General features: G+C 42.3%; 1 protein-coding gene across 3 annotated transcripts in view; it reads right to left on the reverse strand.

Annotated features, from left to right (window-relative positions):
* Positions 1 to 17,477, reverse strand: part of PRKG1 (protein kinase cGMP-dependent 1) — a 393,227-nt gene that overhangs the window by 102,355 nt on the left and 273,395 nt on the right. For all 3 annotated transcript variants that reach the window (XM_085228931.1, XM_085228932.1, XM_085228934.1), the window contains exons 6-7: positions 12,828 to 12,905; positions 8,235 to 8,329 (exon numbers count right to left, since the gene is read on the reverse strand). In XM_085228931.1, the coding sequence (XP_085085057.1) occupies positions 8,235 to 8,329; positions 12,828 to 12,905 (173 nt within the window). The remainder of the gene's footprint in view (positions 1 to 8,234; positions 8,330 to 12,827; positions 12,906 to 17,477) is intronic.

Here is a 17,477-nt window from a genome sequence, read left to right on the forward strand (position 1 = left end):
TTCAGGACGTTGTTGCTTTGCCTTTGGCTGCTCTAGCAGAAGGGACTCTGAGCTAGATGGACCTTCGGTTTCACCGCGTGTGATCAATCGATGGTCCTACTTAAGGCAGCAAGAGTCAATACTATCAATTCATTGCTGTCTGAAAAGCATAATGCACTCTTCATGGCTGTAGTTGCAATGCTGCTCTCATAGGCAGGATGCTGTTAAAGCCAATACCTCTTGTCCCTTTGTTTCCTTTCATCCCCTTGCTCCTCAGCTTCTTCAAGGGGTTTAAAAGGAACTCTGACTTTTACCAGGTGACAAAGGCACAGCTACGTCTCTGTAGCTATGAGCTGGAGCATGTGTAACAGGAATTGGTATGAACCTGCCTACTCATTTACAGGCTGAGCCCCTAACTGGGAGCCTCATCACTGCCACGGCCATTCCCTGTGCATTATGAGCTCCTTGCAACAGGCTGAAAGTATCCACAGTGAGCTCCTGTGCAAGCCAGCGTACTACTGGCTGGTGTTTTATGGCAAACACAGAGTGAAGCATCTGCAGAAAACAAAGGTACTGCACTAGCAACCACTACTTGCTTGCAATAATTAAACAGATTGCCGAGGCCCTGATGAAGATTTCATAATTCACTTTCCAAAAGTAGTTATGTTTTTGGGAATTAATCTATAAAATGTCTTCATCTGTTCCAGAGCAACACTCTGCCTGAGGACCCTGATAGCAGGGCACTGACCCAGGCAACCAGCCCAGATGGGATGCAGAGACAATTAATGGTGCCTAATAGAAAACGTGGTGAGCACTCATAAGACCAAAGCAGAAGTCTCCCTGCCACCACCCCAGCTCCAGCAGGGCCAGATACTTGGGGAGGATGCTGAGCCCTGGGGAGCAGTAGATGGTGACACTCCCGAGCTGTCACTTGGCCTCCTTGCTTCCAGCTGTCGGGGCTCTTGCTCTCCCAAAGCCTCAGAGGATTTATTTCAGGTCTTTGCCAGCAGCTTTCCGGAACCCGTTCCGACTCCCGGAGCTCCCAGTGCTGTGGGATGAAACCGCTCAGTGCCGCACTGCCTGAATCAGGGCTCCCCTGGGCTGTTCTCAGACCATTAACCTTATTCCAAACCCCTAAGTTCCTCTGCCATCAAAACCCATCAGCCTGCACCCCTGTGAGCTACTCCCAGGCTTCGCATGGCATTACAGACAGAGATCCATCTTATCTGGAGGAGAGGGCAGGAAATAAGGCCATCGTGGCTGAAATACCTTTTAAGATTGCCTAACACTGGTAATAAATGTAAAAAGTAGCTGATGTAATGGATAAAATAACTTCCTGCAGGTCCCTGGAGACCGCATGCCGGATGTACAGTCAGGGAGCTGCACAGGAGAAGGGCAGCTGAACAGTCAGAGTAAAAGTCCCATTATTTAGCAACAAGGGCGATGAAGTGTGCTTCCTCCTATAAACTGAAGATAAAAGATGATTGTGCTTTTAAATGTACTCCCCTGCGCCTCAATATTTGAAACACTGCTTCAGTTTTGTGAGCACCACCCCAATGGGCATCCTGGTCCCCATCACAGGCTCCTTTTGCTTTCTTACAGCCCCCTCCATGCTGCCAGTGGTGTGACACCTGCTTCCCAAGAGCACTGACGGCTTCCAAAGCACAAAGAATCAACCAACATACTTTTAGCTGGGGCCAGAGTAGACAGCGGGAAGGAGTACAGGCATTGTTTGGTTTATATTTTGGGAACTTGAAAGCCACAGGGGCTTCTTCTTGTGCCCAAGGGCTGTGATGAACCCCATGAAAGGATGAGTAATTTTCAATTCTGCAGTGTTACAATGCACGCAGCCTTCTTTTAAGCAAGTGGGCAGACTCTAGGAGCTTATATCCATAGGATAGGTAGAGGTAAAGAAACCTGACTTAGCTTTCAACACTGAAAAACAGCAACTCAAAAATCAGAACAGAGCAGAGAGCTGCTGTGCGGTACATTGTGTGTCCCAGGAGAAAAAAGAGAAGGATAGGTACTTCTCCTTGATAAAACAGAAATTGAGCTCCTGACCTGTAACACCAACCTGTGCTGACACTTCTGTTCGCCACTTACACATCTGTGTGAGCACCTCTCCCTGCCTGCCAACAAATGCCTCAGAGCAATAAGCACTTCCAGCCGCCCTTACCTTTTCCTTCTCTGAAAAAAAAAAAAAAGAAGTCAAGGTAATTGGGTTGATAAGTCAACAGAAGGTGAGATTTTAATGGAAGCATAGCATTGAGAGCAAAGTGTCCGATCAGGGTGAAACATGGCTCTGTGTTCTCTGGGAGGTTCAGCCAAGGACTTTCTCCGTCCTTTCTCTGTTCACAACTCTTCAGGCACAGCGAGGGCTGGGAGCAATGACAGGGCATTTAGCAAACTGCAACTTGCTAGATACATCCCAGCAGATGATCTGTAATAATCAGAAATCTCTGCGTGTCCAACGATGGGGTAAAATAGGAAACATCTGACAGCAAGGGATTATGAAATATACCCAGTGTTACTGTGAGCGTGAGGAGTAATTTGAACAGGAGTACCCATTTTACCAAAACAGCCAACAACAAAGCAACAAAATAAATAAAACTGAAAAACAATTAAAAATAGCAGCCACCACAGCTGGTACTTTTCCTTTGCAGGGCTGCTACGGCTGCTGTGAGTTGTATGGGGCACTGAGTGAGGGGTGCTGCACTGCAGAAAATAATATTTCAAATAGATTATGAATCTGTTTTACCATCCAAATCAGCTATTTTCTAACTGCTGAGTAACAGCTTTGCTCCTTTGTCATTTAAACCAAGTAAATAAATCTTTGCAGTCCTTCAAAAGCTATTGGTGAGCAACTGCAGAAAAGTATTTCTGGAAGAACAGAAGAGAAATTGGTAAAAGGGTAGAAAGTGAAGAAAAGACAGCAGGGTGGCAAGGAGGTTAGTTGAACAGTTTTCCAGGTTTTGGAACTTCAGTTTTTTGATTACAACAACTATTGGGTTCTTAACTGGGGAAGAATTAATGCAAAGGTAAGTTGAGCAGGAGCAATGTTACAATCCCATAAAAACTTGCTGTTACTGCAGGGAGCAGACAAAGAACATCATTAGCAGAATCCCAGCACCTCTTGCAGTATTTCAACAAACTTAATAAAAATGATTTATTTTGGAAGCTTGCTTATAAACTGAGTCATAGCAAGAGAAAATAGTAGCATTTCAGAAAAATAAGCAAATCAATGCCACTGTCGATACTCTAATGCCCTATTGATGTCTCATTTTCATCTTGGCTGCCAGCTAAAAGATCTTTTAAAAAGTTTTGGGTATTGTATTTAACTCCTGTATTAATTTAGTTGGAAAAGTAAAGCTCTGATGTTGTCAGCTGATATAAAGATGCATTAAAGGTGCTCACTAATTCAGAGGAGCTCATTAAAGAGGTTAAGACTGGAGGCACTCTGGACTGTAATGACCATGCCCTGGGAGTTTGTGATCTTGAGGAAGACAGGCCTGGCAAAAATCAATGTCGAGACCCTGATCTTCAGGAGAACACAATTCTGGTTGTTTAAGGAATCACCAGATGAGATCCCCTGGGAAGCTGTTCTTAGTGATAGAGGAGCAGAGTGGAGCTGGCAGCTCTTTAAGGAAGCCTTTCTCCTTCCCCCTTCCTATCCCCTAATATAAGAAAAGCAGCAGAGGAGGCAGAAAAACAGCACAGCTGGGCAAAGACCTGCTGGTCAAACTGAGGGGAAATAAAGGACATGAACAGGCAGTGGGAGCAGGGATGTGTTACCCAGGAAAAATACTGGGATGCTGTACAGACATGTAGAGATGGAATCAAGAAAGCCAAGGCACATACGGAACTGCACTAGGTGAGGGATGTGAAAAATAACAAGTGGTTCTACAGGTACACTGGTCAGCAGAGACAGGCCAAGGAGTGTATTTTCTCTGGTAAATGAGAAAGGAGAACTGGCTACAGCAGAAACGGAGAAGGCTGAGGTACTCAAAGAGTTCTTTACCCCAGCCTTCACTGTCAGCCAGGCTTCTCATGCGTCTCATCCCTGGACCTCACATCCTTAACCTCTTGGTAGGGCAAAATTCCTCCCATCATAAAGCAGAGCAGACATGAGATGGCCTCATGAGGTTGAACTGCAAACAGTATATTGAGCTGCATCAGAAGAGGGGTGGCCAGCATGGTAAGGTACATGATTGTCCCTCTCTATTCTGCCCCCCACATGTGGAACTTTTGGAACACGTCCAGAGGAGGCAACAAAGACAATCTCACATAGAAGAACCTCTCATATGGACAGGTTGAGGGAGCTGGGCTTGGAGAAGGCTCAAGCGAGTCCTGACAGTGAACTACCAGTATTTAAAGAGAGTTTACAAGGAGAGAAATCAACTTTTAAAATGGGTAAGTAGTGATAGGACAAAGCAGAATGGTTTTAAACAAAAGAAGGGAGATTTAGATTAGGTGTCAGGGGAAATATTTCACTGAGAGGGTGGTGAAGCCCTGGGCACAGGCTGCCCAGAGAAGCTGTGGATGCCCTATATCTAAAGGTGCTCAAGGCCAGGTTGGATGGGGCCCTGGGCAACCTGGTTTAGTGCCTGATTTAGTGAGTGGCAACCCTGCCTATGGGGGGAGTTGGAACCAGATGACCTCTGAGGTCTCTTCCAACCCTAGCCATTCTATGTTCCGATGATTTCCTCATTCATTGCTTCTTATGCCACTTGTCCCTCCCCACATCACAGTTTTTTCTGCATGTACATAGCAAGGAAACTTTCTTTTGACTCTACTACACACAGCTATTGCTAATCTATTTCATCTACCATGTGAATTATCAGCACACAAAACATACCAGGGATTTTTGGGGAGGTAGACAGAGGTCAGGTGCTTTCTGTAACAGCAGGAATGCAACTACACAGGAGCCTGCAGAGCTGGAGATACAAATGGGAAGCAGCACAAAAACCTCTTGAAAGATGTGCTGCTATGTCCCATGAGAGACTAGCACTGCTGCACTCATTTTCAGATCATCACGAAGGTAACAAAAAATGTATGTATGTTACAGTAGGAGCTGAAATGTCATTATAATTGTCACCATGGCAGAGCACTTTGTCCATGACCTGAGGGCCAGCACTTCCTCTTCACCTTATGCACCACAGACATTGAAAGAATAATACATTTTGTAAACCCTCTGTTTTATTCTTTAGAGATGAGGAAGCAAGGCAGAGGAAGCCCTGTGCTGGGGTTGCCTTGGCTGGAAGCTAGTGCTCCAGGTCTCACGCTGGACCAACCCTCCACCACTGCTGGAGGCAGGCAAACTCCCAGTCCCCACACCTTTTCAACATGCCACGCTGGCAAGACATCATCATCTCTTTTGACAGGCTGTCACCCTGCTATAGTTTTGCTTGCTTAGATGTTTCATTTTGGCTTGACTAACGACACAAAAAACCATCTACAGGGTAAATGTGTGTTCTAGGGGGGATTTACAAATCAACACGATTGAAGCTGATAAACACAACTGAAGATGATAAACTCTAAGTGAAAAACAAATCATTTTCAAAGATAGCACAAATTAGCAAACTAAGCTTTGTTTTAATAAATTTCTTTTGCCTCCCCAGCATCTGCGTCAGCCACACTGAACTAGCTACCTCTGGTGGCAAACAACTTAAAAACACACCTTTCAAAGGCAACAGCCTAGAAATAAAGCAGAAGAGCATTAAAACGAGCAAGCTGCCAATTTTCATCTCGTTTTTTGGAAAACATCTCTGAAAGAAGCGTGTAATGTATTTGTGAAAGTTTAAATCAAAAGTCTAAATCCTCTGTGTTTCTGTAACTCTTTTTCAGTATGATGTGCCCTCAGCATGTTTAGTAATGTTAATATAAATGTATACATATTTTTAGAGTACCCAACCAAGGGCTTGCACAACCAGGCACACTCTTTCACTGATTCTTCTGCTCTTGCCACCCCTGATAGATCTGCAGAGCTTTTAGAAGTCCTCTCCGCCAGAAAACAAAGCACTCATCAGAAAATCCCACTTGTTGGACTTCATCTTTGGATGCATTGATTTCTAGCTCAAGTCAAAGTGTTATGAACCAAATTATCAGTATTGCTTTCAGAATCCCTCCCCTGTTCACCAAGGCAGGCTCCCACATTGTATCTTCAAAGCAGCAGCCCTCTGCCATTACTATTTTGCCCTAAGACTTTGGAGCTGGTTTCCCAACTTGATAACCTGGTTTCCAAACTTGATAATCCTTCCACCCAGCATCTGAGGTTACAGTTCTATCCAAATACATGATATAAAAAGTAACGTAATAGTAGGGAAGTAATGGCTCAAACTACTGCTCTTTGGGTTTGGCTAATGGGAAATCATTTCCAGTTCCCTCTCTTGTCCTTTTTAATTCCTTTACTATTCTCCCCAGGACCGTCCAATGCAGACTGAAACATGTTTTCTATCTATGCAGCATAGTACAGATGATACTCCTGCTCAGGAATTCAGCTGTGATAACCACCAAAGCAGCACAACATAACTATTAGCCAGTTTTAGTAAAAAGTAAATTGGCCATAAGGCTGCACTGAGTTCTTTTCCATTGCCGATTTGAATGAATTTGTTATTTCCCTGTTGATACAAATAATTATTGTAAATGGCAGTAAGTTATTTTTTTTTCAATTAAGAAAATATCACGAGAAGTAACTGATTGTGAGTAATTGCAATTACACTGGTAAACTGTAAATTATACATCTGCAATTTCAGATTTAATCAGCCAGGAAGGTAAGAGAGCAGTGCAATAGTTGGGAGCCCTGACTATTACTGTAAGGTGATGGAGCTGATAATTTCATGACTTTTTTTGTTCCTGCTGGCGTGAAATAGGATACTGTGAAGTAATGTCTACCATCTGGTGCAAGTAAGAGAAACAGAATAACGTATATCAGCACTGGATTTCTATGGCAGTATAAATATTTCTAGCAGAGATTAGACAATATTCGTCATCCATCTTCCTTCTGTGCTGCAATATGCAGAATCAACACTGCAGCTTTTATTTTATACTGTCCAGAAAGAAATGCCTTTAGTTGCTATTACATCCTCCACACATGAAATCACAATATACAACCTAACAGTTTCAGTAGAGCAAACTCATTAAATTCAAAATTCAAATACATACAGACGAGTATTTGTTGTAAATTCACTAATTTCAGTCAGTTAGCCAAAAACCTTTATTTCAAATGCTGAGAAATTATCCTAAAGGTGATGTTGCGTGTTGCTACAATTATTCAGGGATGCCAGGTATTTTATTTCCTGTATCTGGTCTTCAAAAGATGGAAGGTTTGTCTGCTCTTGATATTAGTATTAAAGGAAGTTACCAAAATAAGAGCATATATTGAGCAACTATGTTATTTTAGAATTAATGCATAGATTTTCAGAGGCAAGACAAGCTTTGTGCTGGAGAGGTCTTGCTGGCTGCCAGAAGTGACAGAAAATTTGGGCTTCAAGCATCCTGGCTTCTTTTTGGAAGATTTGAGAGGGAGAGAACACATTATCACAGTATCCAGAAGACCAACAGCTTGCATGCACAGATAAGAACTCAGAGTGAGATGAAACATTTGTCGGCTAAGATTAATGGGTGCCCCATGCTCCTGCCTAAAGCATGCTTTCCTATTTTATTCTTATCCTTCCCTATAGAAATAAAGTGTATTTTTATAATCTGTTGAATATAGATTTATAGTTGTTATTCTCTTAGTTGTTCCAAGTCATTCCCAAAGGAAATTGTTTATATAAAGCAGGTCACACATACACAATTACCACCTCCATCAAAATCCTAGATACACAATAAGACAATTTGAAACACACCACCACTGCCCTGCCTTCAGCTGTCTACCCCATCTCCACTGGGCTGTAATAATGTCCTTGACATCCATGAGACATGCCCAAACTGCAAAATGTCAACCTGCAAAATATCAAACATTTCAGATCTTCAAATGTATGATCAGGAACGGCGCCAAGATAAACTATTTTCTTATGCCTACAAACAAGGCAAGCTCCACACTTGGCCACCAAGTTGCAGGAAATCCTATTCCCTCATTAAGGCACAGCCTCGTTGCAATATACAGCACTAAGTGACAAAGCACAACTTCAAAGGCGTAACACCACTTCCAATGTAATTCTAGGCTATTTCCAGATTGCAAGAGCCCTCCGAGGACTGCAGAAGTCCTTGGAAAATGATCTCAAACTAATTGCTACATCAGAAGGAGCACTTACCATTGTAGTGCTTTTTCTCCAAACCAATCTCCTTTTCCTAAAGTACGGAGAAAGACTGGATCCTCGCTGGGGGAATCTTCACGAGTGACGTTCACCTGTTGAAAAGCCAAAACCCCCAGCATTTAGAAAACTTTTCATTAATGAATAAAGCCTATTTGTTCAGAGAGGGGTTAGTCATCCCCCACATCCCTCAGGAAACGCTCTGGTCCATCTCCTCTCTGCGAATCAAGTAATTCTCCAGGCCTGCACTCTTCCCCATCAGCAAGCAATTACTAATTCTCTATAAGCCAGTCTCAAACCATCCAAGAAAATGAATAGTTATTTTCCACTAAGATATCTGCCACTCCTGGAAAAACTCAGTACGTGTGTGCATTCAAAGGTTTTAAGCTCTAAACATGGAGTTGGCTGCACAAGCACCATCATTGGCCGTATGGAGTCAACAGCAGAAACAGATTCCAAATACTTTATGTGTATAAGACAGACACATGGCATAGGTTTGTGTTAGCTTTGTTCCACATGATTTTTTGCATTGCTAAGTTCACTTAAGGCAAAAAAAATAATAAATCTACATTTAGTCATAACTGAAATGAAACAGTTTGGAGCATTATGGACTGAAGAATAGCTCCTTCGCTTTTCATCATGTCCTGAATTCAGAGAGGAAATAATTCTAGCTAGAGCAAAAATCACATTAAAGGAAAATACCATCTTATTTTTTATTTTTGCAGTAGAAGAAAAGCAGTTAGTGCTAATGAAATGGAGATTTTTAACCAATGTAAAATGTTGGATGGCACATAACCTAGTGCATGCCCAAGTATGAGAAGACACTGCAACAACAGGCAGGCTTCACATCTGTGAGTGATGATACCCTATCACGGGGGGTCCTTTCTATTTTCTGAAAAAAATATCAGGAGAAAAACAGTAATTGATCATCTAAACACGCTTCTACTTTGTATTATCTCTGTAAGTGGCCCTGACTCCCCAAGCCAGCCTGGGCTATAAATCCCAGCAGCCGTGTGATGACAAAGCCCCAGCACACTGCTGGGACCTGAGGATGGCATGGCATCTCTGCTCATTACTAAGACTTCACTTAAGATGTGTGTTATGGATCTAGTGGCCCTCTATGACAAATATTTTCTCCTTTTCATCTAACTTTTATTAGAGTGAACTCATGTTTCTTACGGTGTATCCAAGTGGGTGAATTACAGCAATCAGGGTGCAGTGGGGATCATCTCCCCTGCCATTAACCAACTATAAATTGTTTTGTCCACCTTCTGTTTACAGTCAGTAGAACAGCATTTCCAAAGTCTGAGCTATTCAAAATTCAGGTTGGATGAGCAACACTCTGGAGGATTTACAAGGGAGAATCCTTCATCTCACTTCTCCATTTCAGGCTGTTCATTTGCTTTCATCAGAGCTTTTGGATATGCAAATTCACAAAGCCAAAATCTGAGACTTCAGACACTACCCTTCTGATTTAGTTGCACTGCCCTGCACCTTCCCTTGCACGGGTGGTAGAACAGAGGGTTTGAGTCATTAGAGAACACTGAGTACATACTACATTTAACACCTGCAATGACTCACTGGAGATCAGATGAGAGTAGGGAGAGCGGAACAGATGAGCCAGGAAGATTTGTAGCTGATGAAAAACAAATTTGGACAAACAAAGGCAACTTTAATGTGTATTTAAGCCCCTTCTCCATGACCTCTGCTGATCCTAAGACATGAATGCTAAGGGATTATCAGAGTGTAATTTCTGCACAGCTCAATGTGATGACACATCTGAGCAGTGACAGTACCAGTGACGAACATGCACAATACAGTATCAAATTGGTGCCACACCATTGCTATTAAAGGGAAAATGGTGTACAATGGCACAGCATGACACACATGCAGCCCCTTGGTAAAAGAAGGACGCTAGTCAGGACAGAGCAGCAGCAGCAGGCAGCAATCAGAAGGGATAAAACTGTTTTCATCGAAGGTATTATTTAACAGATTTCTGCACACAGGCTGTTTTGAACAAAAGTAGATTTATATTCACTTGGACTTGAGGAAACACACTAATAAACATGAGAAATAGCTCCCCAGACATTTTTGCAGTATTAAAAGCACCTGAGGTGCTGCACTTTCCCAATTCTGCAAGAAGCTGCCTGCTGATCACAGGCAGACTCCAACAGGGGAACTTGGATGGGTTAAATTAGTAGCCACATGCCCCACACAATTAAATGACAATATGAGCCAGATCAAGTGCAGTGGATGGAGCTGAGGGAGAAAAAAGGGAAAAGGCTTTTATTATGAAGAGAAATATCCACAAAGCACAGGTTGGAAGAAAAAATGCTGAGCTCAGAAATTTAAAAAATATCACTTGACTTGACTGTCACTACAGAAGCTCTAGCATAAAAGGCAGGACAGAGCTTTCAAAAGTAGCTTTTGCTGCTAGAACAAGATGCTGCTGAATGCAGGAAGTACATGCAAGATCCCAGTTAAGCGAGAAGGAGTCAGCCTTTTTTCTGGCTTGCTAAGCCTCCTGGGTCTGCTTTCAGCATAGGCATGAGAGTCATGTCTCTGCCTCAGAAAGTCCCAGTCAGCATATACTGATATGATTATTCTGTGTTTCATTGCTACTTTTTCCATGTTTCACTGCCAGTGCACTACTCTCCTATCCTGGGCTGTATCCTTTGCACGGAGAAGTTCTCGTATCACTGCGTAGCTCACATGTCTAAATACAGGCATTAAAATTAAACACTCTCCCCCTTCCTCAGTCACCAATATCTCTTTTGCAATTCAGTGAGGTTGGAAGAAAAAACTAGGCTGAATTTAACCGTCCCTGTGGGAACTTCTGTCAAGCCATCAAGATCCAGATGAGGTTCTGGGAATTTCTCAGCAAACTCATGTGCATTGCTTTGAACTCCCTTTCTGGCCATCAGCTGATACACGAAGATAAAAACAGCAGAGGCCTGGGAGATAAAGCCAATGAGCTTCTCTAGGGGGATTAGAGAGCTCCGGAGCAATGGCCAAGGACACAAGGACCAGCTGGTTGTCTCCTCCATCCTGCTGGTAAGCTGCAAGGTCATGAGGAGGAGTGGACAGACCAGGCAGCTCAACTATCGGTTACCCGGCTGGTGTCAACTACAGGGATTTGAATTTTGCAACCAAGAGACTCTGAGGACTGAGGACTGCTAGGAAGGGATGGAACCACCAGATCAAGTTGGTCAAAAGCATCCCTACCAACAGGCTGGTCTGTGTACCAAGGAGGACTTTTAATACTTGTTGGGAAAGGGAGGTGCATCAGACATGGTCTGAGCAGAAAGGATTTTTAGTGTATATCACAGTTGTCCTTATTCTGGAAGAAGATGAAACCCTACTCAAAAGCACAAGAAAATACCGTCAGATTTGCACCTCTACAGCCCATTATTAGCTTCATTTCAGCAACCTGCTGTGACCTTCTTATTCCCCTGAAAAAGACCATATTTTTTTCTTCTGACAAAGATTAGCTCCCAGAGATGGACGAAAGGATGGTGAAAACTACTTTTAATATCTGAGAGCTAACAGTTAGTACAACACACACACACACTCTTCAACTCTAGATGACATGGGTTTGTTTTTGCCGTCCTTAATTATGCAAGGACTATATGAACATCTGCTTCGGTGCAAACATCAAACCCATGAACCAGGAGGCTGGAGTTGGCCTGCTTTCAAGTGTATTTACCTATTTGTGTTTACTTTTCACGTATCACATCTGATCTGCAGTGGGAAATCAACATGTATTCCGTTGAATATCTCTCTCCTGCTACGTGGAAAGAAGCCAAATGTTTTTCAAGCATTGTAGTACTACGCCAGCTTAAAAAAAATAGTCAAGAGGAAGGAAAAAGATGGATCTATAAAATCCCACCAGGATTTTATATGAAAAGAGGTCAAAAAGCAAATTTTCCCCCTGAGCAGTGAAGCAGCAAAACTTTGACCTTTTTTAGTTCCCCAAAGAGAAAGCTGAGACTGCTTCGGGTTCCTATTATTTAATTTGGAAGAGCTATAAAGTGATAGTCATGGGAATAAACTCTGGAAGTCAGTCTTCCAAGAGGGACAGTTGGCAAAGAAAAGTTGACTATTGCAGGGTATATTGGGAAAAAGGAAAAAAAGAAAAAGTCTATGGGATAAAGAAGCCTGCAGAGATTCCGAGAAGAGTAAGGGAGCATCCATCATCAAATAAAAAAGCAAAAATGAAAAGAGAGACAAAGCAGGAGATACACATGGCATGCAGAAACTGAGCTAGCTGCTTGGGGTGGCACAGAACTCCCCAGTACAGATAACTCATCCAAAGAAAAAAGACAGAGCTTTTTGGTCATTTACTGAAACTTAATAGCTCTTTTCAAATTCCAAAGTGTTCATGGTGAACACGTGTAAAACAGCATGAGATGTATTTTTCTTTTTCCCCCTTCAGACCACTCTTCCCTAACTGATACGATGCCAAGAAGTTTAATTAAATGTCAAGTGTTGCAACATTTGTGCCTTGGGGAGGGGAAAGAAAGCACTGGCTTGGCACTGATTTTAAGAGCACATCATGACCATCATGTTTTCCTTAGAAGAGTGTCAACTTACCTTTCCTTTGCTGATTATAAAGAAAGTGTCCCCTCGAGCACCTTGTCGGATAATATACTCTCCACTTTCATAGTGTGTCTGTAAAAAATATATTAAAAAAATTAAAAAATGAACAAGAATAAACATAATCACAGACAGTTATTCAGCTGATAATTAGGCAGTTCTGCAAGATAACACTTAGGGAGACATAGCCCTGGACTGATTTTATCTGAGTTTGACACTGGTTGTGATTTACGAATTGCCCTACGTCCAGCAATGTAATAATTAAAAAGAAGCCATTTGTGTCTTGCCCATTTTTCTTATTATTGTGCTGCTGCCAGCTTTTGCCCAGATGAATTATCTTCAGAGCCTAAATCCACTTGTACTAAGTAAACCTGACACAGGCATTTTTGACAGAGAATACAGTACATGAAATAAACTGCAATAATTATTTTTATAGCTGGTTTTTTTTTATTTGTTTTTTTTTGTGGTTTAGGTATTTTCCCAGCATTGCCAGCAAAGATTTTACTCAACAAATAATTTTCGCTCTTTTCCCATTATTTCATTAATTTAACCTGTCTTTTTTTTTTTTTTTTTTTTTGTCTTATCTTATGGAATGTTTCCTGCTGAATGTCATGCCTTATCAGAGCTTGCATACAAACTTATTAGGATAGCTTCATCCTTTGCGATGCCCCATCAAAATCAATATGCATTCATACATCACCAAAAATAAAGACTCCACAGAAATATTTAGCATCTCCCCTAAGCTAGCATGATGCTCTGCACCCTGCAAACTCAACAAACATCACTTCAGCATTAAGCAGCTGCAGGGATATGCAAAGACCTCGCATCTTCCCTAAACCTCCTGCTGGTACAACAAATGCTGCAGTTTAATCAAGCTTCTGCAGAGAGTGCAGACATGGCCGCGGGTATCAGCTCTGCTGCGCCCCAGCACTGATCTGTGCCAAACCTACCCCAAAACACAGCATGCACTGAGCTCTGGTGTGGATGCTGGATACTGTTTGAAGCTACAGCGAGTACAAAATGCTAGAAAAGACTGCCAGATCTTTTAAACCCAAAGTATGTATAAATAACAGCATGGATTTGAGCTAGGAAAGAGGAATTAATCAGAATGCTAGAATTCAGTTAAAGATTTTTTTTCTTATCTCAACGGTATTTTATCGACCTGTGTTTATCTATTTTTTTTTACACTTCAATTTTTTGGTGCCACTTAAAGACTGATAAAAGGCTCCAACACAAAAACACATAAAGGCACGCAGTGTAGTATATGTTGCATCTGACAGAAATGACTCCTTGCTTTGGAAGCACTGGGCATATGGTAATATTACCGAAAGTAAGTCTCTTAAGAAAATATATCTAAGTGAATTATATTATGTAATGAATTAGGCTCGTACTTAAAAACATGTGCACAACATTGAAGAAAAAAAATAAAAGGGGAAAAGGAAACTAGAACGTCCAAGAAAGACATTAGCAAACAATACCCTTAGGCTTTTCAGAATGAAATGACTGAGAAAATCAAGTCCACTGTCTGAGTCAGAAAAGCACTTTGGAAAGAGCTTGGGTTGCCCTGTCCATGCTGGGCTCCAACAATCACACTACTTCTCCTGTTGCAAGTTCTAGAATGAGAGGAGGAAGGAAGGCCTGAGAGGAGGCCATGGAACACTGTGGACACAAGATCGGAGTTTTGTATCTTCCCTGGGGTTTCTGCTTACAGACTTTGAGGATATACACTTTTGAGCACCCAAACTGAGAATCCTTGAAAGGATCTGATTTTATAAGGTGCTGGGACTGTGGCTTCTTAAGTGGCACCTCATATGCACCCCAAAACCTCTATTTATTGCTAAAGGCTGAAAACACTAATCTAGCATTTTCAATACAGCTTTTGATTTTACTACACATGACACATTCAACACAGCAAAACCTTCTTCCTCAGGCCAGCCCTATTCCTTGCTCTTCATCACTTCATCAGCACTGAGCATCTGGTGCAGCTGTAATCCAAGTGGTGCAGACGCATGCTATTGCCAGCCTCGAGTCCTCTCAGCCTTCCTACTCAGGCTTTGAGGGATCCCAACCTGCCTCTAATGTTTCAGCACCTTTTGCTTACCTTATCTTCTTTTTCCTGGGCTCTTAGCTCACTCAAACCACTGCAATCCCTTCTCTCCACATTCAAGCCATTTTCCCCCAGCGCTTCGTCTAGCTCCCAGCCATGCAGAACTTTCATTTCGCTTGACCTCCTCCTTGGCACTTCTTCCTGAACCATTCCTTTGATCCATGTCTTCATTTCTAGGTATTTCAAGCCCATTTCTTTGATGACTAATTCCACTGTGCTTCTTTTTGCTTGAATCAACCTGTCTCCAACAACACTCCCATCCTCTTACACTCTCTCCTTCCCTAACGCAAAGCCAATCATCCGTGTGCACTGCCCTTCTAACCAAATTACTTCTGTCCATTTAGACTGAAAGCACTGTGCAAAGTGAGAAAAGTGCAGAAGTGCTCACATATGGCACATGCAAATAAAAATAATCACAAGCCCCTGCTTTTAGCTGGCCACTTAAAGGTAGCAGGGTGTTCTCAGGTACACACAGTACCACTATGTATCCTGTGCAAAAAGCAGTTTGGCAAGCGCGCTGCATAAATTCATGGCACGGCTTTCAGCATCGCAAGCTCCATCGCACCCAGAGAAAACCACTCTGAGAGCAATGTGAGAAAACAAGTACTTCTGAGAGCCTTACAGTACTGTGGTGGCACATGCAGAAGAGCAGTATTTGAATTAAAATCACAAGGAAGGAGGTCAATAAACATGCCTTTACTAGCTTTAGACTGACTTCATCATTATTTCTGCACTTGCACTTGCAAGATGCAATGCAATGGCTAAGCTCCAGCAAGCTGTTAAAAGCTGGGCTCCACCAAAGGACACCCTTCTGATGGAGGTTACAGCCACCAGTTGGCAGTTCCTTCAACTCCAGCTTCAAAGCACTGTATAACTGGTTAAACAATTCCCAGTTTGCCTTTAAAATAGTTAGCAAATATTTCCAGTCGTCTTTGCCATCGGCAAATAAGTAGTGAGTGAGACACTCAGTGCAACAAATAAGTGAGCAGTGAAACACCTTGTATTTGGGTTTAGAGCTTGTATTTTTTGATGTTTTGGCTTCCTCTCAAGGGACCCTGAAGAGATCCAAGAGCTCTGTTGTGAGCATTGCATTTTCACAGGCAATATCAAAGCTCAGTGACAAAAACTAATTTTATGTCTTAGCTGTATTCCACTGAAACCCAAGTGTCACAGCAGTTTATGAGTATTCTTCCAAAGGTACAGAAGCTCCTCCGCTCCACAACAAAATTGGAGCAAAACACAGAAATTAATTCCTAGCTCGAAGAGTTGACCAAACCATATCAACCATTCTAACATTTTCTTCTTTTGAGACAGAAAACAGAGCAGAAGGTTTAAAATATATGTGGAAAGGGGAAAGTTTCAAGAGAAACACAGGCTGCAGAAACAGCTGTGCAAGCTGCCAAAGCCCAGATAGCCAGGTGGAAAAGCCAGTAGTTAGGAGGTCTTGTGTGTGCAGGGAGAAAAGGGTTACGAGGCAAATCACTGAGGCTTGGCATCAAAGTCTGAGAGTCAGGAAAACAACGGCGATAAAGCTGAGAAATTACTGCTGGGAGCAGTACCAGCAAGCCACAGATGTGTGCTTTAGAAGCTCTGGCAAATACAGATGAAGGCTTGCTTCAATTAATTATAAACGCCGCAACATCTAGAGAGTTTGATGTGCTAACAAGACTGTTGCTTTACCAGGTAACACCAGGCCCTTGAGGTACTCCTCAACAGGGCACGACTGCTTTATCACCTGCTTTATCATTATTTGAATGAGAGCTCCTAAGCACCTGATCAAATCCTTCCAAGAAGTCCCCAAACACCACGAATTCTGCTGGAAAACACCGGTGCCAGAGGGAGAACTATTGTGCCAGGTGAAGGGATCCACCTCAGCCTTGTAACACTTTGTTTCCCTATAAACTCAGATCAGTTAGGGGGGATCACATTCTCCTTCCCAGTGCAGAAATTCCCATGGGGAGGAGATTGCTCTGTGGAATGTTAATAATGTTGTGTCTTGTGTGTGCCTCACAGGATAACTAATGTCCGATAGTAGGCTTCTTCCTGAGAAAATAAGGCATAAAATCCTTTTTCTGCTTTTTAGCAAGCACTTGTCCAAACTTCAGAACTAAGGGCTTCCTTAAAAACAACCAACCAACCCACAAAGATCCAACCCTTCCATTAATACTCAGGTTTTAGTGTGATTCATACGTGGCTTCACTCCTAGGAGCATTTCAGTCCCTCTGTTCTCCAGGAAGGAGAGGAGCTATGGACACAGGACTTGCAGCTTTTCAAGGTTCCCTACTCTTTGCAATGAAGCAGAACTCTTAGCTCAAAGCCACTCAATTGTATTCATAGAAAGAACGTGTCAAAAGAGAAAAAACAAAGCTAAGGAAAGAAGCAGCTCTAATTAGTTTCCTCAAGGAATGAATGGGTCCGAAACCAGAACGTTTTAGCAGGAAAGAAGCTCAATATACATATATAGGCAAGAGAAAGTCACATATATACTACATTTACTCAAATTCCTATTAAATTTACTTCATGCATGCCAAGGCAGAACT

Source organism: Meleagris gallopavo, chromosome 8 (genome assembly GCF_905368555.1).
Source record: "Meleagris gallopavo chromosome 8, MGAL_WU_HG_1.1, whole genome shotgun sequence".
In the NCBI taxonomy this organism is placed as follows: domain Eukaryota; kingdom Metazoa; phylum Chordata; class Aves; order Galliformes; family Phasianidae; genus Meleagris; species Meleagris gallopavo.